This window comes from Mastigoproctus giganteus, chromosome 7 (genome assembly GCF_048544385.1).
Source record: "Mastigoproctus giganteus isolate SK-2022 chromosome 7, ASM4854438v1, whole genome shotgun sequence".
In the NCBI taxonomy this organism is placed as follows: Eukaryota; Metazoa; Arthropoda; class Arachnida; order Uropygi; family Thelyphonidae; genus Mastigoproctus; species Mastigoproctus giganteus.
Window position 1 is genome coordinate 93,266,740 of NC_143581.1, and position 25,300 is coordinate 93,292,039.

At 36.6% G+C, this 25,300-nt stretch overlaps 1 protein-coding gene across 1 annotated transcript in view; it reads left to right on the forward strand.

Moving 5' to 3' along the window:
* LOC150083080 (transmembrane channel-like protein 7) overlaps window positions 1-25,300 on the forward strand; it is a 338,378-nt gene that overhangs the window by 19,312 nt on the left and 293,766 nt on the right. Inside the window, exons 3-4 of the mRNA XM_090378384.1 lie at window positions 12,029-12,135; window positions 20,740-20,809. Of these exons, the coding sequence (XP_090234510.1) occupies window positions 12,029-12,135; window positions 20,740-20,809 (177 nt within the window). The remainder of the gene's footprint in view (window positions 1-12,028; window positions 12,136-20,739; window positions 20,810-25,300) is intronic.

Here is a 25,300-nt window from a genome sequence, read left to right on the forward strand (position 1 = left end):
GGGAGGTAAAGTAAGAGTAGAGGGTGGAGATGTGTTAAAGTAATTAAATATTTGGGTATGGCATTTACACAGTGAGAATATGCCTGAGCCCCTTGACATAACATGGCCTCTGGCTGGCAGATATTATATACTAGCTGATCTAGATGCCTCTAGAGAGTTACCAATAGGTTCACTCCAGAATACCATCTGGCAGTCAGCCTGCAAAAACTGTTTTAGGATCTAGCCATAATGCCCATTGTAACTTCAAACAATAAAACAGTTAAATAGTATTAATTGTTAAAACTTAAAAACAGTATTATGATATAGGATAAATATAGGATCACTTTCAGATTTGTGTAATCCCTTTCCTGAAACAATAACCTCTAAATAAAATCAGTAATCTTCTCCGTGAAATCTGAAAATTTCACTTTCCAATAGCAAAGGTGTTTCACTACCTTAAGAAACCCGATATCCTTGTGCATTCATATTTCTTCAACAAAGAAAATTACTTTACTTAATAGTAAGGTAAATTAATTCTCCTAATGGAAAGTAACTGGAGAAAGTCTGTTCTCACAGAAAGTCTTGCAGTCTGGTTTTCTACAGAAAATAAGGATTAATTACTGAAGTGCCATTACACTTGAACAGATGGATGGACATACTCTTGATTAAACTCCAAGTAGACTAGAGTTAAACAAGCAAACACGGTTTCCCTAAAGCGTGCCTTTTATTTTATTTTTTTCTCTTAATATTTATTGGGGATACATTCCTGTAAGCCACTTGTCATGTCATCATCATCATCAGCCATTTTCAATCCACTGCAGGATGAAGGCCTCTCCAGCAACTTTCCAGTTCCTTCTGTTTTGAGCACTGGCCATCCATTTACTACTCAAAAACTCATGAATTTCATCTATCCATCTCCGCCTTTGTCTTCCAGGTTTTCTTCTAGCTCCTCTTGGGTACCATTCTGTTATTTTCTTAGTCCATCTGTCATCATGTCTTCGAGCTATGTGTCCTGCCCAAGACCATTTTAGTTCTTTAGTTTTGATAAGAATGTCCTTTACTTGAGTTTTCTGCCTAATCCATGTGTTTCTCTTCTTATCTAACATTCTAATTCCCAATATGATTCGTTCCATTCTTCGCTGTGTAGTTCTTAGCTTCTCTTCCATTCTTTTGGTGAGTGCCCAAGTTTCACTTCCATAAGTCATGGTGGGGAGTATACATTGATTCATTATTTTACGTTTCAGACAAACTGGGATATTGCTCTTCAGTATGTGACTATATTTCCTGAATGCTATCCATCCAAAATTTATTCTTCTCTTGACTTCCAACCATTTATCATTATTACAGCTAATAACTTGTCCCAGATAAGTATATGACTCCACCTTTTCAATTACTGCTCCTTCAATCATTATTTTCCTTTCCGTGGCATACTTGTTCATCATTACTTTTGTTTTAGCCATATTCATCTTTAGTCCAAAATCCTTACTAACTGTGCATAACTGATTAAGATTTTCCTCTAATTCTTGGGGATCGTGGCTTATGACCACAATGTCATCTACAAATCGTAAATGGTTTAGGTACTCTCCATTCACATTGACTCCTTTCTGCGACCAGTCTAATCTTCTGAAAGCTTCCTCAAGGGCAGCAGTAAACAGCTTCGGAGATATTGTGTCTCCTTGTCGAACTCCTTTCTCGATTTTAAATTTGCTACTGTCTTTGTCTAGTCTAATAAAGGATGTAGCACTCTCATATATTTTCTTCAAAATCATAATATATGGAGTATCTATGCCTTGTCTTTCCAGTGCCCGAAACATTGCCTTATGCTGTATGGAGTCAAATGCCTTTTCATAATCCACAAATGCCAGGCATAATGGGGTTTTATATTCAGTTGCTTTCTCCATTAGCTGTGATATTACGTGAAGGTGATCCATAGTTGAGAATCCTGTCCTAAAGCCAGCTTGCTCTTTCGGTTGATTCTCATCAAGTATTCTTTTTAATCTGTTAGTAATGACCCTTGTGAACAACTTGTAGATATGGGATAACAAGCTAATTGGTCTGTAATTTCCAATTTCTGATTTATCTCCTTTCTTATGCAGCAAAACTATGATTGCATTATTCCACTGCTTAGGCATCACACCTTTTCTAATGCACTTTGTGAAGAGCCTTGCCAGTTTTTGTGTTATGTCTCTTCCTCCCAATTTTAACAACTCTACAGTAACTTCATCTTCCCCCGGGGCTTTCCGATTCTTCATTTTCTTCAATGCATGTTCTACCTCATCAGGAAGAATATCGGGTATGTCGTATGTGTTGCTACTTTGCAATCCATCTTCCCCACTGCTGGTATCATTCCCTCGCTCCTTGTATAATTCTCTATAGTAGTCTTCTGCTATTTGAATTATGCCTTCTCTGCTGTTTATAAGTACACCATCCCTATTCTTCAGTTTCAGTATCATTTGTCTTTCTGTATTACTGCTCATGGCTGCTGATTTAAATCCTTTGTTTTCCCTTAATGCTTGTTCTACTTTTCTTGTGTTAAATCTTCTTATGTCCTCTCTGAGTCTCATTCTAATGGCTTTGCATAACTCAGTATACTCAATTTTCTCCCTGTCAGTGTTTGTCTTGCTCTTCATTTGTCGTCTTCGGTTCATCATGACAAGTGTTTCTTGACTAATTTTTTCTTCTTTGGATTTCTATTTCCCTATAGGTTTCTTCGGCTTTATCACTTCTTGTCATGTAACACGTACCAAACACTGAGTCCATGTGGATATTGGTCTTGCTGTTTTTACATTGTACTGGGTGGTTAGCTGGGCAGCTGTACTGCATCGCTGCTATTATTATTATTATTATTAGCCATATGGTGCAAGGAAGCCTGAGGCTTATGCTGCACCAGCCAAAAAAAAAAATTCCCGAGTTACCCTGAGAGAGAGAGAGAGAGAGAGAGAGAGAGAGAGAGAGAGAGAGAGATTGACAGATGTAGAAAGGAATCATCAAGAAAGAGAAGAATGATGATATTCAGCTCAGGACCCTGGATGTTCCAAGCCCATACTCACCAGATGTGAGCCTATGATACAAGACAAGACATGACATTAGCCACAGGTGTCGACCATGCTAAGCTGTCCAATTGTACACTGAATGGACAGAAATCATGGGATACCTACCTAGTAACGGGAGGTCCACCTTTCGCCCGGATAAGGGCAGTCACACAGTGAGGCATTGAATCCACTAGTTCACAAAAACGTTCCCCAGGTATTTCCATCCATCCATCCATCCATGCTTGCTGTATTGCTGTCCATAATTCTGTGGCATTCCTGGGTGGAGGATCCAAGGCTCAAACACAAAGACCTTTCCACAGCATCCAAAAGAAGCTCCACAGGGTTCAGTGAACAGTGAACATGGTAGTAAAATCTGTGGAATGCTCTTCGAACCATATTCTGGTCATCATGACTCTGTAGGGAGATGCATTGTCCTGCTGGAAGAGTGCATTGCCCTGTGGGTGCTTGATGACTATGAAGGGATGCAGATGGTCTGCAAGAATGGACATGTAACTTGGACCATTCAGAGATTCGTCTAGACGTACCAGAGGTCCCAACATGTGCCATTTGAATACGTCCCAGACCATTACCAACCGTCCACCTGCCTGAACAGTTCCTTGTTGATACGATGGGTGCATAGCTTTGTGCAGTTTCTGCCAGATATGCACATTCCCTTCACTCAAAATAACTGGAAACAGGACTCATCGGACCAGGAGACCCGTCTCCAATCATCCAAGGTCCAGTGCCGATGTTCACTTGCCCATTTGGGGGTTAGAGTCCTGTGTTGTGGCGTGTTAGTAATGGGACTCTGGTGGGTCGGCGGCTCCCATAACCTATTGCAGCTAATAATCACCTGATGTTCTTGGTGGAGACATTTCTGGCACCTCCTTTGTTGAAGTCGGCAGTGATTTGTGCCACAGTCTCTCTCTAGTTGGCTGAAACAATGCAAGGCACATTGACGGCCATCTTCATCCACTACCTTTCTCTGCCTGCAGCACTGTCCACAATGTTATTCCAGAAATGGCGTATTCCCAATACACTCTTGATACTGTCGAATGGGGTAGTGCAATTTCTGTAGCACTTCCGCAATAGAGTGACCCTTGTGTCGGACACCCCTATCATCCCTCTTTCAAAATCACGACATTTGTCCATACTGACATATAATTACCATCTATGTCAGGCATGGGCAAACTTTTTGGCTGAAGGGCCACATTTGGAATTCAAAAAGAAGGCGGGCTGCACGTAAAATACTATTTTTAGATATATATTATTTGTTATCATGAAGAAATATAACATAAAAAAAATTATTCTCTAACAACCAAGAATTTAATGAGATGAATGGAACTGTTTTACATCTTTTAACATTTTTTTAAATTTCGAGTGTTAATTTTGTAGTTGAGATTCTTAAAACTGCTTGTAAATGTTCATCGACGATGCTTGATCGTAAAGAATTTTTATTTAGATTAATGGTGGAAAATGTTTGTTCACATATGTAGGTTGATCCAAAAATAACCAACATTTTTCGGGAAAAATCTTTAAGTTCGTCGAATTTCTCCGAATTAAGAGTATTTGTAAAATTTACAGATTTCCTCACAACGGTGCAATTCCCTTAAATCGGTATCACACTGCAGATTTATAATCTGAAGTTGTAGTTCACTTGGTGCACTATCAATTTCTATTGAAAATGGGTCGCGCACTATTGCTAAACTTGTCTCAATTTTTCGGAAGTCGGCAAATCTTCGTGAAAAGTCATCATTCAGCGCATTGATAATTTCACAATATTTTTCAAATTTATTTTCTGGTATCTTCAGCAACTTCATGGTTGGAAAGTGGTCTACCTTGTTAATCAATAAATATCGAAGGAACAACTTGAGTTTTAATTGAAATCCATTCAAACTTTTTACCATATCATGGGCGTATAAATTTTTACCTTGTAACACGGTGTTGAGAAAGTGTTTGTGTGTCACGATGTCCAGGGTAAATGCAAAATCACAAATCCATCAGTTATTATCAGTTAATTTGGGAAAGTCCATAATATTTTTCAGTTTTAAAAATAGAATGATATCATCTTTAAGATCCCATACTTGTCAAAGAACTTTTCCTAAGCTAGCTAAGCCATCGAATTTGGCCATAATAAGGAATATCTGTGTACTTGGATTCAATATCTTGAAGAAAATTAACAAATTGTAAATTTACTAGTTTAATTATACAAGATGTGACATGTTCAACTTTTAACACATTTTTACATAATACTTGTTGATGTATAAGACAATGAATTGTATTATACTGCAACTTAAGAACAAGTTTGAGCTTCTGCAGACTGTTCAGGACCAAGATATCGACGAGGAATATTACAACTTTCTGAAAGTGATAAAGCCCAAGAAACCTATAGGGAAACAGAAATCCAAAGAAGAAAAAATTAGTCAAGAAACACTTGTCATGATGAACCGAAGACGACAAATGAAGAGCAAGACAAACACTGACAGGGAGAAAATTGAGTATACTGAGTTATGCAAAGCCATTAGAATGAGACTCAGAGAGGACATAAGAAGATTTAACACAAGAAAAGTAGAACAAGCATTAAGGGAAAACAAAGGATTTAAATCAGCAGCCATTGAGCAGTAATACAGAAAGACAAATGATACTGAAACTGAAGAATAGGGATGGTGTACTTATAAACAGCAGAGAAGGCATAATTCAAATAGCAGAAGACTACTATAGAGAATTATACAAGGAGTGAGGGAATGATACCAGCAGTGGGGAAGATGGATTGCAAAGTAGCAACACATACGACATACCCGATATTCTTCCTGATGAGGTAGAACATGCATTGAAGAAAATGAAGAATCGGAAAGCCCCGGGGGGAAGATGAAGTTACTGTAGAGTTGTTAAAATTGGGAGGAAGAGAGATAACACAAAAACTGGCAAGGCTCTTCACAAAGTGCATTAGAAAAGGTGTGACGCCTAAGCAGTGGAATAATGCAATCATAGTTTTGCTGCATAAGAAAGGAGATAAATCAGAAATTGGAAATTATAGACCAATTAGCTTGTTATCCCACATCTACAAGTTGTTCACAAGGGTCATTACTAACAGATTAGAAAGAATACTTGATGAGAATCAACCGAAAGAGCAAGCTGGCTTTAGGACAGGATTCTCAACTATGGATCACCTTCACGTAATATGAATATAAAACACCATTATGCTTGGCATTTGTGGATTATGAAAAGGCATTTGACTCCATACAGCATAAGGCAATGTTTCAGGCACTGGAAAGACAAGGCATAGATACCCCATATATTATGATTTTGAAGAAAATATATGAGAGTGCTACCTCCTTTATTAGACTAGGCTAGACAAAGACAGTAGGAAATTTAAAATCGAAATTTAAAATCGAGACAAGGAGACACAATATCTCCGAAGCTGTTTACTGCTGCCCTTGAGGAAGCTTTCAGAAGATTAGACTGGTCGCAGAAAGGAGTCAATGTGAACGGAGAGTACCTAAACCATTTACGATTTGCAGATGACATTGTGGTCATAAGCCACGATCCCAAAGAATTAGAGGAAAATCTTAATCAGTTATGCACAGTTAGTAAGGATTTTGGACTAAAGATGAATATGGCTAAAACAAAAGTAATGATGAACAAGTATGCCACGGAAAGGGAAATAATGATATATTATGGGAAAGGGAAATAATGATTGAAGGAGCAGTAATTGAAAAGGTGGAGTCATATACTTATCTGGGACAAGTTATTAGCTGTAATAATGATAAATGGCTGGAAGTCAAGGGAATAAATTTTGGATGGATAGCATTCAGGAAATATAGTCACATACTGAAGAGCAATATCCCAGTTTGTCTGAAACGTAAAATAATGAATCAATGTATACTCCCCACCATGACTTATGGAAGTGAAATTTGGGCACTCACCAAAAGAATGGAAGAGAAGCTGAGAACTACACAGTGAAGAATGGAACAAATTATATTGGGAATCAGACTGTTAGATAAGAAGAGAAATACATGGATTAGGCAGCAAACTCAAGTAAAGGACATTCTTATCAAAACTAAACTAAAATGGTCTTGGGCAGAGCTTGAAGACATGATGACAAATGGACTAAGAAAATAACAGAATGGTACCCAAGAGGAGCTAGAAGAAAACCTGGAAGACAAAGGCGGAGATGGATAGATGAAATTCATGAGTTTTTGAGTAGTAAATGGATGGCCAGTGCTCAAAACAGAAGGAACTGGAAAGTTGCTGGAGAGGCCTTCATCCTGCAATGGATTGAAAATGGCTGATGATGATGATGATGACAATGAATTGTAATTAAATTATAATTAGGATAATTTTCACAAATTTTATCCTCAATTTTCTTTAACGCTGCTACATTTTTACCTATCAAACTTGGTGCTCCATCAGTTGTTACGCTTACCATTTTGTTCCATTGTAAATTATATCTTGTTAAGCATTTTTCAACTTTTTCAAATATATCAACTCCCGTTGTTTGGTCTTTAAGAGATTCCATTGAAAGAAGCTCTTCGATAATTTCAAAATTAGAGGTGCATCCATGTATGAAAATTAATAACTGCGCAGTATTCTTTTGGTCGTTACTTTCGTCAAGAGCTATCGAGTGCCATGTTATGGATTCTAATATTGATAATAATTGCTCATTCAAATTTGTATCGATACATTCAATTCTTCTTACTACGGTTCGCCGAGATAAACTTATATTCTCAAATTTGTGTTTAATGTCAGGACATATAATTCCACAAGCTTCAGTCATACATTCTTTAATATAGTCTCCATCAGAAAAAGGCTCGTTGCTTTTTGCAATTATATGAGAAATAACAAAACCTGTCTCTGCAGTAACTTCTTGTTCCTTAGTTAGCAGCGTAAACACATTTTGTTGTCTAGATAAATTTTGAATCAAATCCATCAGCAGTTTTCTTTCTCGCTTCCGGAGTTAAATTGGCACCATATTCGGAATGTTTAGTAGTGAAATGTCTTTTAATATTGTACTCTTTCAACTCTGAGACACTCTCAAATAGTCTCGTTATTTATGTTAGCAAAAAAATATTTTGTGTTCCACTCTTAATTGAAGACACGATGCTCTTGTTGAATTTTTCGTTTTTTTATTCATTTTTTAAAGGGCGTAAATATTATTTTTATCACTACTGGCACCAAGATAATAACCGAAGATAACTAACTGCGGGATTGACCGTCAGAGAAAACAGATTGGTACTGCAGCCAATCAGCAGTCCTATCCTATTACTCCGCCACTGCAGCAAAGCCGTTGTCGTCATCACCGGTTATCTGTTACCGTAATTTCACGCGGTTAGTTTATAATCGCAAATTATACCGTTATAAAAGCACCCATTGGCTTGCTTCTGTTCGTGCACAATTTCAAATTCTATCTCAATTTGAACAATACAGAGATGATAAAACAATTTACAACTCAACAAATTCTATAATGTATTACATATACAAATTTATTTTTCAAAAAGGCGTCGCAAAAGGCATAAAATAAGTAAACTTTTTTCGAAAATACAATTAAGGCTCGCGGGCCACACAAAAACGTGCGGCGGGCCGTAGTTTGCCCAGGCCTGATTTACGCGAATGCAGTGTACCTATATACCTGCCAAGCGGTGGGTTCGTCCACTAGCGAGAGGAGTGACAGCGTCATGTTGCCCAGGAACCAGGTATCCCATGAACTGTTATCTTTCAGTGTATGACCATTGGCTGGTTGTTCGGCTGCTGTTGAGCTGAACAACCAGCCGTAATTCATAGTAGTCTAGTGACACCACGAAGAGCACTTAACCATGCTTCCACCTGTATGTCTTGGCTGTACAATCATTCCTCATTCAAAGTCAGATTGATCTCAATGCTGATCCATTTTTCCTTGCAGAGCTTCAAAAACTGATTTCCATATGTATGAACTACAATCTTATATCAACTATTCCCAACTTTGTGCCTTAATCAATGTCATAGACCAGTCCATCCCTACACTAGGGAATGAACTGGTCTGTGACATTGGTTTACTAATGCAAAGCCAACTCAGTGTGTGTATTCAGGGTAAACCACAAATAGAACCACAGTACTATTAACTTTTTTTTTTTTTTTTTTTTTTAGTTAGTTGTTGGCGCATCGGCTTCTGTGGCCATAATGCACCTCCCAAGGTTTTTGCAGTACTTTGATCCAAGCCCGAGGTGGGATTCGAACCCACGACCTTTGGGGTGCCAGGCAGGTACTTTACCCACCAGGCCAGCCTGGTCGGCATACTATTAACTGCTTTCATTTTCAGGTTTATTCAGAATTTATTTCAATGGCACACTTTGTAGCACAAAATATTTTAAACTACTTATCTTGCTTCCCTCAGTATAGTAGTCATCTTGAGAATATACCAGGCTTCGTGTTCCTGTGTTTATTATGTGGAAATGATAATAAATCTTTCAAAAACAGTTAGGGTGAGACTGTACATGTTTATTTAACTAGTTGGAGAAATAAAATAATTAACCTGAACTATAAATAAACAGCATTGGCATCTGCCCAGCTCACACCACTCTTCAATCAAAAAGGCTATGGCAGGTGACTTGTTTGCTATTGTCACCTTTCTGTCATCTCTTTGCCTCCATCATTTTGTTCACCTGATAGATGATCAAAAAGATTTTGGTGGGTTGCCCAAAAGGTTTTCTTGCATGCAGTTATGTACGTAAGCCCTTAGAAAATCAACTCAGGTTGCAGTAAAAGTTTGACTGTATTTAAAATGTTCTTGTTTATACTCTGGTGTGACCACTAGTTCAAGCCTGCATGACTGCTATCCGTATTTGGCAGTTATGCAGTCTTGAACCACAGTACACTCAAAGTGCATGTGCTTCTGTACCCTCGTGTTTGATCACTGAGCTACATCAGGCAGTAAGAAAAGATAGAAAAAATTTCATATTTTTTATCACTGATTAACAGGTGTCACAGAAATGTTATCTTAGTGTTATTATTGGTATTATATCATGATGAAACTGAAAAAAATAAAATGTTATATGCTACGGTCACCTGTCAGGTGACCGTAGCGATGCTGGGTTACGACCAATGCTGGGTTAAATTTTAGACTATGCTCCATCAAAGTTCCATTTCCAACACCTTGTCAGCAAGTGCCTGAGACATGTCAAAAATATGTGGCAGTGCTTTGAGCAATAGCTGACTTTTGAAATGCATCACTGTCTTCATCTTCACTACTTTCACTCACTTTCTTAGAGATCATGAAACCCTCTGCCCCCACATATGCCAGACTTGTATAAAAGTAAAGTAAAGTAAAGTGCAGCCATTATCAACCCACTGCAGGATGGAAGCCTCCTCAACAATTCATGCTGAGGGAAATGGACCATAATCTGCCACGCTGGTCCAGTGTGGGTTGGCAAATCAACCGTATTCAGCAGTCAGGGGCTTGAACCCCGGTCTACTCAAAGAGTGTGTGCTACTGCACTCCCGCTCCTGACCACTCGGCTATGGAGGCCGCTTTTATAGTCTTCTACAACTTTTCTTATTCTAGCCACTGGATGCTCATCTTTCACCAGCTTTGGAAACAGGTTCTTTCAGCATGCATTCCAAGTTGGTTTGATTTTATCAGAAGATACCTTTATATTTGTGTTATATATTCAGCAGTATTTTACTTTTTCCTGCAGCTGCTGACTGACGTAAGAAATTAATGCTCTCCATCTGGTCAAGAATTCCTCAAATATGCATGGAGTAGTGATGTGATTGAAATATTAAAGTAACACCAGTTGTGTGCAGGTAAATTTTTAACAACCAGCTCTTAAAAAAAAAAAAAAAAAAAAACAAGACCAAGAATATGTGTGTATATATATTTATTGTAAGTTTTACTGATTTACAACAGTTTGGAATACAAAAATTTGAAAACAATAATAAAATATTAATATTTTATTATAATTTCCATGTAGCCAGTTGATACTCACAGAATGTTTCATTGCTTTTGCCAAGCTCTTGTATACGTAGCCAATGGGTGGTTGCGACTCAACCATGATTTGACAACTGGAATTGCATCCTGATGTACTAACCCTTTTCCCAATAAATTTATTGTCATTAAATGCCATATCTGATGATATCATGACAATTCTAGAAACACAAAACCTTTGACGGATGTTTAGCGTGGGAATGTCATTACCTTAAGAAGAAGTGGCCTAGGAAAAATGAAGTAGATGTTTGTTGGAAATAATATTCATGTAAAATTGCTAGTGGAGATAATCCCTACACAGGCTGCCATGTAGAAGGGGGCGGGGAGAAAAGAAGCACAAAGGGTGCAAAAATAAGCGTACACGGGCTGGATTTTCCATATCACCATATACAAGCTTATCCCCCAAATGCTGCTAGCCATTGTTGATTGAAGTGCGTGCCACTCTACAGTTTACAGCCATTGTTGGTTTAAAAACCAGCTTGCAAAATTCTTGAAAATTTAACAATTGGCTTGTGTGAGCAGGCTCCAGCACACTACTGAGTAACAGCCAGTTAAATCAATTAGACCAGAATCTCATCTACATCTCTACAGCAAAGAACTACAGAGAGAGAAAAATAAATGGAAACATTGTTAACATAGGCTTGCAGAGAAAAACTACCCATGAATAATCAAAACTGAAAATGTTAAATAGGTACATTTTACAAGCTAAATCCCACGAATAATTAGACCCACAAATACCAAGAGCTTATTGTATTTAAATTTTTAAGTTTAAAGTGCCAGAGAAAATTTAGGACTTTACAAAAAGTTTTGTGAAGTCCTAAATTTTTAAAGACTAAATACATGCTTAGGCATGTATTTAGTGTTTTTGTACTTTTTTTTTAAGTGATAGAAAAATTGGAAATTTTAATGATTGTTGATTTTTACTATTAATAATAATATAGGGCTATCTGTGCTCCTTTGATTAACATGTGGCTAACAAAAGGACCACAGAAAGTCCAGCAGTTAATTTAATTTTTTTAAATTAAATTCTGTTAAATATAACAAATTTTTTTTGCAGATTGCAGTTGATACAGATAGCCACATACATAATGAAGAACAACAGTGGGAGCAAATCAAATCTGTCTGTAGTCTACCATTACCTATGGCAGCAAAACGAAATTATAGGTGAACTTTTATATAAGATTATATTAGTATTGGAAAAATAATGGAAGGAAGCAAGCATGTGTAAGTTTTCTCTCTGAATAGCTGTAGCTTCTTTGATAGATTTTCCTATGCTTATGCTTCACTTTCAAGGACATAAAGGTGATATTTTTGTACGCATTAGTACTAATGATATTAAGGATATGACATCTGAGGATTTAATTAATAGATGCAGAGCAATGTTGAGAAAAAGTTGAGAGTTAGGATTGAAACTGAAAGTATCGACAATTCTTCTCAGACACAAGAGATAAAGCTAGTTTGTAATCAGTTCACAAAGGAGGTTAGGCAGGCGAAGGCAGATTACGAGAAATCTTTGGCAAAAGATGCTAAGAAAAACAGCAAGGATTTCTTTACTTATATAAACTCTAAAAGGAAGGGGTTGAATCTGATTGGTCCACTTGACATTGATAGTTCGACTGTTGATGATCCTGCTCAGATAGCAAACAAACTGAATGAGTATTTTGTATCTACATTCAAAAGTGAGGAATTATTAAGGTTTGAAAATGGCAGAAGGTTATCAAATTGTAGCAGGGTACTTAATGATTTTGTAATAACTGAGAGCAAAGTGGAGGAGAAATTGTTGAAGTTAAACATAAGAAAAGTACCTGGGGTGGATGGGATCTATCCAGTTATATTAAAGGAGGCGGCAAAGCAACTAAGCAAACATTTAGCCATAATTATGAGAGCATCCTTGGACTCAGGGGAGATTCTCACGGATTGGAGATGTGCAAATGTATCTCCAATTCACAAAGGGGGATCGAAGGGTGACATGAGTAATTACAGACCAGTTAGTTTAACTTCTGTTCCAGGTAAAATAATGGAGTCACTGGTTAAAGATGCATTGCAGGATCATCTAGACAAGACTGCAGCAATAATTCAGACACAGCATGGGTTTGTTAAGGGAAAGTCTTGTCTGACAAATTTGATTGGTTATTATGATGTGGTTACAAAGGAACTGGATGCAAAAAATAATTCTGATATCATATATTTGGATTTCAGGAAAGCTTTTCACACTGTTGTGCATGGAAGACTATTGTACAAATTGGAGCAGAATGGTATTAAGGGTAAGTTGCTACAATGGATAAAAGGATGGTTGAGTGGGAGAAGACAGTTGTTGTTGTTATTTGGTTTTTAGGAGCATTAGCAACTAAGGCCATATTGCTCCGGGGATATGCGGTGGTCATTCCCTGACCTTTCCGCATCCTCCGTATTCGGTGGCTCATGGGCTCGAACCCCGGTCTAATCAAGAAGTGTGTTCTGTGCACTGCTGCTCCTGCCCACCTGGCTACGGAGGTGGCGGGAGAAGACAGAGGGTGGTAATTAATAGGTGCTGCTCTTCGTGGACTAATGTTATTAGTGGAGTCCCACAGAGTTTGGTGTTGGGTCCACTGTTGTTTTGTATATTTATCAATGATATTGATGAAGGTATATCAGGCTTAGTGTCGAAGTTTGCAGATGATACAAAGATTGGCAGGGTTGTTAATGACAGTAATGGCAGTGTGCTACTGCAACAGGATCTAGATAATTTGGGCAGATGGGCTAAGAAGTGGCAACTGAAGTTTAACCTTGACAAATGCAAAGTACTGCATATGGGTAGAAGTAACCCCAGAGAAACGTACCAACTGTGTGGTATTACACTTAAGGTGGTAGAAAATGAAAAAGACCTGGGAGTAATTGTGCAGTCAGATATGAAGTTTTCTGAGCAATGCAGACAGGCTGCCAGAGCAGGTCATGGGGTTTTGTCAATGATATATAGGAATTTGGTTAGGAGGGAAAAGGAGGTGATTGTCCCTCTGTATAAGGCAATGGTCAGACCACGCCTTGAGTACTGCATACAGGTCTGGAGGCCTCATTTTTGGAAGGATGTCGACTTGCTTGAGTGTGTACAGAGAAGGGCAACAAGATTGGTGAGGGGAATGAAGGGATCCTCTTACCAAGAGAGGCTTAAGTTCTGCAAATTGCAGTGGCTGGAGCCTAGGCACCTGCACGGTGATCTGATTGAGGTGTATAAGGCCTTGAATGGGTTGAGCACGCTGAATTCTGAAGGGATCCTTCCACTTGTTCAGATTACGAACCTAAGGGGACATAAATTCAAATTATGAAAAGACAGATCTACAATAGATGTGTGGAAATTTGCCTTTAGCCAGCGGGTGGTTAATTGCTGGAACAAACTTCCATCTGTCGTTGTGGAAGTTGATAGGTTGAATAAATTAAGGAGCCATTTATGTGTAAACAGATCGTGATGGCTAATACAGCAAAACTAGATAAGACAGACGAAAAAATGCCGCAACCCACTGCATTCTCCAGTGAGTCTAAATATTATAATTAAGAAATTTTTCTGGAGTAACATGCTTATAAAGTGTGAGCAATATTATAAAATTATGCATGTTAATATGCATAATTTCAGCCATTTGTGGCTTATCAGAAATATATCTTGCACTTGTGAGATGAAAACCAGGGCCAGATACAAAAATTAAATGTAATTGTCAGAATGTAAACCATGCAAGAGTTATGCAATGGTCAAAAATAATTTAAGTCTACTGCAGTAAAATATATGGTAATATGTATAATAAAAGTTGAACATAAAATTCATTTCCGACTTTACTGGAATACTGAAAAAAAAAATGTATCGATTTTCTTGGCTGAATTGATGATAACTATTTGATATTGTAGAATATTTGACAGGATTTTGTTTGTTCATTTGTTCACCTCTTGATGTGATAGCAAGTAATGCCACTTGCCACAGATTCAATATCCCCAGGTTTAAATGATTTAGTGCTGGAATAATTCTTTTCAGAAAATTACATTTACTGATTAAAGTGATTTCTCTATTTATGTAGTTAATAAAAATGATGAGGACTAAGTAAATTTGGAATAGAATGTGATTTTCCTGTGTTCTGTTCTGATTCTGAATAGCTTGAATTCTTTGGCTACATATTCTTTCTAATAAAATGTAATTATCTAAAATTTTGCTTTTTCATCATCATCCAAATCTATTATGCCCAAATATAGATCTCTATGCTAATACAAACCAATTCTTCTGTAAAAGTATAGTTTAATGTTATAATTTACCAAGTAATTCTATAAATTATTAAAATAAAATTGAAATTATAAGAATTAAAAATTCTGAATGAAATTTGAGGATATCTAAAACCAGTTAATCACAGATGTTAGTTTTGTACTGTATATAAAAATTCATATCATGATAGTTATTCTAGGTTAACATATCATTGAAACCATATTTAGTTAACATATCATTAAAATACTTAACTCCAGTCATCATATAGTTTGTATTTCTGAATGATTCTCACCTCTTAGAATCATACAGAATTCCTGTCATTCTTGATTGGTTCTGAATTCCTTTTGGCCATTTAAGCTTTATGGTTACTGTTTACAGAAAGTGACTACATGTAGATGAGAGTATTTTATAGCAGTATAGTAATCTGAAGTCATTTTGTCAACCTTCACTTGGAAGGTTGCTACAAACATTACAAAACTTTGTCTCCTTCCTAAGAATGATCATTAATGAAAATTTTAAGATATAACTATATATTATAAACCTAATGAAATTTATTCTATGGAGGGAGTGGAGATAAGGACAAACTTACCAACAAATGAAATGCCTAAAATTATTTATTTGGCAGGATAGGTGGATTCTGATGAAAGTTCCTGAAGTAAATAAAATGAAGTATATGTAGCCTTCAGACTGAAATTAATTTTTTTATCTCTTATCTTATCTCATGTAACATTCTCAACAATTTTACAAAGCCAGAATGATAAAACTTTTTTTATCATAAATGAAGTTAAAAAATTATTATGATAGCTTGGAATTATGCAATTTAAAATACACAGAGAAGTTGAATATTTTATCTGTAATTTTTTCCCATTCTTTGCAACTGAAATTTTCACATAAGATTGCATTTTATTCTAAATGATAGGGAGCAGATATAATATATATAATCTGGACATAATTATATTATCTTATCTTAGTTATTAAAAGTGTTATTCTCTCAGCATATTACAGTACTTCTTTCCTATTATCATTTTACATTTACATTGCATTATCTACTACACACAAAGGTTGACCATTTTAGAAGTATTGTGACATTAGCATTACTCAGTTGTGTAACAAAAGGATAGCATGAACTATAAATATATGTACTCAATTTTTAAAATGTAATGAAAGGTTACTATAAAATTGTAACAGTTCAGAATAGAGAAAAAAAGAATTTAGTAATATATATCAAGAATATGGCATCATTCTTATGCAAATCAGAAACCAACAAGTTATATTTATAAAAGGAAAAAGGAAAACATCTCTTAGTGTTAATTCTTCTGTAGCAATAGTCTAGTTATTCTACAAAGGAAGAAGCAGTGATTGATCACTAGATTCTGAAATCACCTTCAGCAGCAAGAACATTAACTATGGCTGATGCACAGAAAATTGTTGATACTGTGTCAGTGTGTTATAGGGATCTGTCAAGTATCACAAATGACCCTCAACAACTAATAACTTCTATTACAGAAAACAATGAAGAAAATAGCTTCAGTTTCTTCCAGACAAAAAGGGAATGTTGGAATAAGTTCTGCTGGAGTAAAATTAAATGTTCACATATTATATATAATACAAAAGGACAAGATTTAATATCAAAAAAAAACAGCAGGTTAGTTATGTAATTTTCACTTCTGATTAATAACTAAATTTAATTTACTTCTTTTACACATTTTTTTTCACAAACTTCCCTCTTTTAATAAAGTTGTGGCTAATAAACAAAGTGAATGTGAGCTTGCAATAAATTATTATCTGACCTTTCCTTCAGTTTTGCCTTTAAGTTGTTATTGCTCTAAATCCTTTTAATTAAGATTTGAATTATATTTAAGAAGGAAAATAATTTGAGTATTGCAATTTAAGATGGATACAGACTAATGTAATTTATCCATTTTCTAAAGACTGGGATGTTTGTAACTTCAGGATGTGATGTCTGAAGTCGGCCCAAGTGACAAATGTTATATCAACATAGATCAGTTGCAAATGGATGTGGAGCTACAGCTGTTAGAGTTTTTTAAAAATAATACATTGTCTTATATAAAATGATCTCATTTATTACTGGGTTGGGTATAAACCCTAGCACAGTAGTGCAACTCATGTTTCATTTGCCAGGGTATTAAATGCAAAATACTGCTCTCTAGTTTGCTTCTGGAGAGAAATATTTTGGATTTAACACCTTTGCAAATAAAACATCTTTTTGCATGGAGCAGGGGTATGAATCATAATGACTGAACTGACCTCTGTATATGGGTTTTCTATAGATGCAGGTGTGGAGGTGTGCCCTATTTTTTGATTGTCATATTTAAAAAATTTATGCTGCTGTCAGTCTCGACCTGGAGGGTGTCTGCAGCCTAGTACACCCTCCAGGTCAAAAGGAATTAAAATTTGTCAGGAAGCAGTTGGCAATGGATCTGGATGCTATGTTGTCAGCATATCTAGTAAATGGTTTGATCTTCAATTTGTAATGTGGTGTTAATATATGATTTTCAACAATAGTTAAATAAATGTGTGAAATTCGGGCTGATGTGCTGAGGCCCGATTTGTAATGAACTCTTTATTTCATTCTCTAGTTATGTTTGCATAACTAGAAGCCCTCAGGTAATTTTCCCAGTATTAACTGACTTTCTACATTAATTACAAAGGTATTATTGTTGTTATGTAAAGATTGAACAGACTTACTAAAGCAGAAATTAAGGTTGTATGTAGCAAGGTATATATGAATATTTCTGTGTAAGTAAAAATTAAAAAAAGTAAAATGAAATTAATAAAATAAATTAAAATAAAACAATCATAAAATTAAAGAAAAACAAAGTAACTTCAAATACTGATATCTACCTCTAACAATGAAAATTCATGACTTCCTATTCATTTACTGTAGTTGTAGTAACCTTCCTTTGCACCTACCAAAGAAGGAGTACCACAACTCCAGTAAATGAAATTAATGAAAAACAGGAAAGAATGAATGATAAGGCCACATCTTTGGTGAACAACCATACCTGACTGGGGTGATTAGGGGGTCTACAATATCTGGGCCTGCAAGTCTTCAAGGGTAATTAAATTAATTTTTAATAATCAGCAAAAAAAAAAAAAAAATTCTACTAACTTAATGAAATTATTTTTACTTTTTTAATGTTTTTTTTTATCTTATTAATTTATTATATGTTAACGCTAACTTGATTCTTTTGAACTCTCAAATTACATGTGGACACACATTGGAGGGGGGGGGCAGCTTTAGCTCTAAGTGCCAATGGATACATCAGCCCTCCTGAATTCCAAAATGATCATATTTCAGTTGATTGCTATCAAGCAAAGGAGCAGTGGATTTCTCTCTGTGATCCAGATATAAGGCAGCAAGTAATGAACAAGCTACACCAAAAGATATATGCATAACAGATATTCTAGGCCCCACCCCTATAGTTTAAAATGAGCAAACATTAAAAAAAAAACATATATATATACATTTGTATATACAAATTTTTGTTATCTAAGTCCTATCTTTCATACTTTTTTAAATTTTTTTTTTAATAAAAAAAAAAACATTGTATAAAATATTTACGTAATTTATTCAGTCTGAAAGGTCAACAAGCTACCATTTAATACTACAGTATCATCAACATACAACAATAATTCAATTTTTACATCTCCTGAAGAAACCTTGTCATTAACTATCAATTATTTAATTAAATGGCCCATTAAAATTATAAAAAGTGGCAATGAAGTGCAGCACTTTCAAACCACTTTCCACAGCTTCATTCCATCCTCACTGCAGATTTGCTATTTTATGCCCACTTTTTCCCCTTTAAAGATTACCCTTGATGTATACATTCAAGGTACTTAAATATTTAGGCAAAAATTACTTAAATTTTTAATTAATTCTCATTTTTTTGTAGTCACTTTGATCTCAGTCACAGTGACTAGATAGTGAACTAGGTCTCAAGTTGGTAATGTTTAGCTTACTCATCCATTTCACTCAACATTTAGCTTACTCATTCCATTCAGAGCCTTAAATGCCATGATCAGATATCCTTGAAAGTGTCCAGGTGCTGCAGTTTGCACAACTGAAGTCTTTCTAGGTAAGAGTACCCTTTTGTTCCCCTCACTAATCTTGTTGCTTTTCTCTGCACACATTACAGCAGATCCACATTCTTCCTAAAATGAGGCTTCTAATGCAATACTCACAATGTGGCATTCCCACTTACAATGGAATAATGACCTCTTAATCCTTCTAGTAAAATTCCTGTTTATCATTGACAAAACTCCATGTTAGTAATTGACTTTGTTCTGGAGATTTTTTAATCAAAACAAAAAATAAGACACTCAGAGAAACTGCTACTGAAGGAAACTAATTACTGTAATGCCACACAAAATACTTAATTCATCATGTGACATCACCTTGGAGCATGACCTCCTTGATTTGCCAGAGGAGTCACCATTGTTGTGGTAATCGTAATTCTTATTGTTATCATCCCGTCTACCAAGGCGCCTCTGTAGCCAGATGGGAAGGAGCAGCAGTGCGTAACACACGCTTCTTGATTAGACCGGGGTTCGAGCCCATCACCACCAAATACGGAGGATGTGGAAAGGTCAGGGAATGACCACCGCATATCCCAGAGCAATATGGCCTTAGTTGCTAATGCTTCTAAAAACCAAATAACAAACAATAACAAACCATCTGCCAAATTTTTCTAGATGTTGTTGCAGCATACCTTCATTACTATTATTAGCCACCCTGCCAATTTTTGTATCATCTGCAAACTGGATATTAAGCCTGATGTACCCTCATCAATATCATTAATAAATACAGAAAATAACAATGGGCCCAGCACAAAACTGTATGGGACTCCACTAATAACATTAGTCTACAAAGATGAGTCCATTAATAATATCTCTCTCTCTCTCTCTCTCTCTCTCTCTCTCTCTCTCTCTCCCTCCCGCTCAAGCAGTAACTTTCCCTTAATGCTACACTACTCCAATTTGTGTAGCAGTCTTTTATATGCAACAATATCAAAAGCTTTCTTGAAAGCTAAGGATATGATATCAAAATTATTTTGATATCATATCTAAGATTTATTGACTTTTAATTAAGAGTCTTAATAAAGATCACTAACTTGTTTAATTGTAAAAATATTGTCCAATATTTTCATCTAATAGTAGCTCGACCGTGAGGTAAGACATAGTGCACTCAAAGTTAAATAGTTGTATAGTAAAACCACATAAATCGTTTTACAATTTTACTTAAAAGTAATTACTGTTTAAGCAGTTTCTTATTGCTCTACTGCTTCTTACTTGATCAACAATAATAGATCATTCTTTTATATTTTTATGCTTGGTTTGAAGATTACTGTCTCAAAAAGAAACAGCATCTTAATTGAACTTAATTCTGTGTTATTTTTGTATAAATTTATAGTTACTATTTAAATTTCAGCAACTGGAATTATTTTAATTGAAAATAATTTTACTTTTGTGAATTTAAAAGTAGTTTCTCCTTAATTATAATAGAAAAATATAATTTTGTACAGAACAAAACTACAGAAAACTCCAGTTTCTATGGCTACTGGACTTTCAAAATGGAAACTCCACTTTCAAAAGGTAATTAACTTTTCTTTTTCAAACTGGTAGAGTTATAATAAAAGTAGAGTGTATTTATTGTACATTAAAGAAAAAAAAAATATTATCAGTAATATATATATATATTTTTTTTTTACGAAAACCCCAAACACGAAAGGTATTAGAACCTATAGTACTTGCTACTGTGCTTGGGTTGGAGGTTGAGAAGATGAAAGAAGATATTAGTTGACATTAGACTTGAACTTATGTAGACTATAATTTTCAGGAAATACGTACGAAGGAAGGTTGTTCCAGAAAACAGCAGTTGAATGAATAAACAAGGAAGATGAAAAGTTGGTTCTGTGAATTTGACGTTGGACAGAAAATGGATGTTGGCTGGTGGTGGCACGTGTTTGGACTGTTTTGAAAGAGAGAGCGGGAATAATAGAAGCCAATTCAGAAGAACAATGCCCATGGAAGTATCTGTAGAAAGGGTATGCAGCAGAAACAGTACGTCTATGAAACAGCGAGTGGAGAGACTCTGTTAGAGAGGAGTCATTAATTAACCTAAGAGAGGTTTTGGGGCCACCGCCCCAAATGTGGGAACAATATTCCATGGTATGGTGGATTTTCGATTTGTAAAGAGTGAACATATGGTTGGAAGAAAAGTAACACCGAGTGAAAGAGAAAATCAAGTTTTTTAGATGCAGAGGAATATTTGTAATGTGCTTGTGCCAAGAGAGATCAGAAGTCAGGGTAATCCCCAAAAGACATATATCAACTTGCCTAGAAATCGGAGTGTCACCAAAGGTAAACATAAGAGCAGAAGAATCCTTTTTGCACCAAATAAGACAAGACTGAGTTTTAGAAGGATTGAAACCAACTAAGTTGTCTTTGCCCCACTGGAGAATTACCTGGAGTTGGCATTTAAGGAATTGGTAGCGGATATTCGAGAAATTTGAAGCTGATTGAGCAGGACAAGGTTTCTCAAAATGGAAAGTGGAATGCAATTTGCTATCATCGACAAAACTATGGATAGGATTTCCAGTCAATGGAAGAAGGTCATTAATATACAAGAGGAAAAGAGTGGGGGAAAGAACTGAATCTTGGAGGATACCAGCATTAGTGGAGAAGTTGGAAGACAGAGAGCCATCTACCATCACCCTCAGTGAGCAATCATAGAGAAAACTGGATAACCAATTACAAAAAACAGTTGTCAAACCAAAAGATGGAAGCTTGTTTAACCAATTAACTGGATAACCAATTACAAAAAACAGTTGTCAAACCAAAAGATGGAAGCTTGTTTAGAAGACCTTTATGCCAAACACGATCAAAAGCATTTGAGATGTCAAGAGCAACTGTTTCACCAGCTGTTTCAACTTGTGTTTCACCAAACTTTTCCATTGAATTTGTCCATAAATGGATAACATAAGCCAGAATATCACCAGCGGATCAACACTGACGGAATCCATACTGGCGATCGTTGATCAGACGGAAGGTTTCTAGGTAGTTGAAGAGTTGGCACTTAATTGATTTCTCCATTACTGTAGAAAGAGTAGAAGTAATTGCAATGGGATGATAATTGGATGGGAGGGATTTGTCATCCTTTTTAGGAACTGGCTGGATATGAGAAAATTTCCAAGCAGAAGGAAAAGCATCTTTGGAATAAGAAAGTGAAAAAAGGCGGCAAAGAACAGGAGTAAGTTCAGGAGCACAGGTTTTGGGAGCTAGTGGAGAAATACCATCAGCATCTGGAGCTTTCTAAGCAACAAGATTCTTCAAAATCCTTCTGACATCCTTTTGATAGAAGACCACAGGACACATTGAATGGAGTGTGTTGGGAATGGTGGGCGGTGTTTTACCAAGATCATTAATACATGAGTTGGAAGAAAAATGGGATGCTAGCAGGTCAGCTTTATTCTTGGCTGAAGTGACAACAGAACCATCTGGTTTTGACAGAGTTGGGAGCAAAGGTGGGCAAAAGTTGCGGCCAATAGCTTTGGCAAGAGACCAGAATGCTTGGCTACCATTAAGGCAAGAAGCAAGTTTTCTACTCTTAGCCTATTCAAAATCTAGTTTGGACTGATTAATAACTGCTTCACAATTGTTGCGAGCTTTGGTGTAGGAAGAAAATGAAACAGAAAAATTGGAAACAAGCCAATTTCGATATGCAACGTACCAAGGTTTAGATAAAGGATGAGATTTTAAAGTGGAGTGTGGAATAAAGGATTGCATTCCTACAAGAATAATTTCAATGACTCGATCTGAGCAAATGTTTCCATCAGAAGTTTTGAAACAGTAATCCAACCAATGTAAAGAAGAAAAGAAATCTCGCAGGTCTTAACTAATAGCATAACCCCTCCTCCCTTCCTATCCAGTCTATCCTTTCTGTAGACGTTGTACTCCGCAAATTCCAGTTCTGCATTCCTTTTGCATCGACATTCACACATGAGGTGTTATTTAGCGAGGGGAAAGCCAGAAGTGTATTCAACTCTAGCAGTAAGCTAGAGAATCTTGTAATAACTGAGAGTAAAGTGGAGGAGAAATTGTTGAAGATAAACACAAGAAAAGCACCCGGGGTGGATGGGATCTATCCAGTTATATTAAAGGAGGCAGCAGAGGAAGTAAGCAAACCCGTAGACATAATTATGAGAGCTTCCTTGGACTCGGGGGAGGTACCCACAGACTGGAGATGTGCATCCCATTTTGCATTCTTGCAATGCCAAAGAACATGAGGTTTGGAATAGCCATGAGATAAAGGCTCCATTGGAGAAGAGACAATCACCAAGTTGTGATCTTAGGTGCCTAAATGACCACTCACTTCAACCGTGTACTTAGCAGGGTTATTTGTGAGAAAAAGATCAAGCGCTTTGGCTGTATGATCTGGATTGTCCGGTATTCTTGTAGGTAAATGTTCAATCTGTGCAAGGTCATTAGTAATTTCAAAAGCCTCAGCATCTCGACCAGCTGGGTTGGTGTGACTAGAAAACGGAAGCCAGCTGGAGTTGTGAACATTAAAATCACCAAGGAAAATTACCTCACTGTTAGGAAAGTTGGACTGTAGAAAGTCAAGTTGCAAAGAGAGGAAATCAAAGAGCTCCAAGTGATTAGTGGAGTTGGGAGAATGGTAGAGACAACAGATGAATTTGACAGAATGAGGTAGAGAGATTTTAAGCCAGAGAAGATCAAAGAGAGGAGATTCCAAATTACCAAGTCTCTGACAGCAAATATTGGACTGGACATATGCACAAGCACCACCTTTGAAGTGAAAGGAATCATACAGCGAATAATTTGGGCAACTGAGATGAGCAGTAGTGGAATCAACCGATAACTAAGATTCTGTCAGAAAAAGTACATGGGGGGTTTGGCAAGTGGAAATGACATCGTTGATGTTAGAATTGAGACCACTTATATTTGTGAAATGAACTAGGAAGTGTTTGGGTGGTTTAGATCTTTTCGCAGATAAGCTTACTCTATTAGTTTGACAATTCATGTTGTATTCAATAGTAAGAAAATGTGAGGGGGACATGCTGTATGACGTAATGAAAATTTTTGGATATGGCATACACGTGGTAAGAATATACCCAGATCCTTGACATAACGTGGCCTCAACAATGCCCCACCGCACACACACACACTACTTTGACTCCGTCCAGTCACTATCTGGTAGTAGAGGTAGCAAGATTATACACTATCTGATCCGGAAACCTCCTAAAGAGTTACCAATAGGTTTGGTCTGGTGTACTAACTAGCAGCTGTACTGCGAACACTGTTTTAGAGCTGTACCCTCGAAATGTAAGGAAGATTGGATCTCACCATGATGTTCATCCTAACCTTAAAAGTCATCAGTCATACTGCATGATGGAAGAGATGGGGAAAGGGTTGACTGGAACTCAGTTCTAGAGACTAAACATGGGTTCCACCACTTCAAGCCTTCAATAAGCAGCGGGTTGGTATTGCACCGGTTGATGGGAGTCATCTACCACCTAGTATTGCCTGTGTTACCAGGCAATACCACCTAGTATTGCCTGGTAACACAGAGGGATGGCATTCCTCCATGTGGTATGGGCACCACACTTCGACCCCTGCTCACGTTGGTTCACACCTGGGTGGTCACCCACAGTGCTTGTGCATGGAAGTTATACCCAGGATTACTAACAGTCCCACCATTGTGAAGGTGCAAGCAGAGGATTTGGCTGTCCCAGACCGTAAGGACTTTGCCGAAATTGGGTCCACTTGACTTGAATGTCACCCAAATATCAATTCCATCAGCGTTTTAGACTCCCAGGTAGCAAGTACAGCTTGTCTGGCATATCTGAGAGAATTTCTGTGACATGTACATAACATGTACAATTGGTCCTCAAGGACCAATTGTACATGTTATGTCATTTTTGGGAAAATCTCTAGAATGATCTACACTTTTCTACAGGTACTGCATGCACTTAAAAATTCATCTTTTATAGGAGTTCATTCTAGCACCTTGCAGCCAGCTCTACTGCTTTCTTGACTACTCCATCATTTTCATATTGTCCA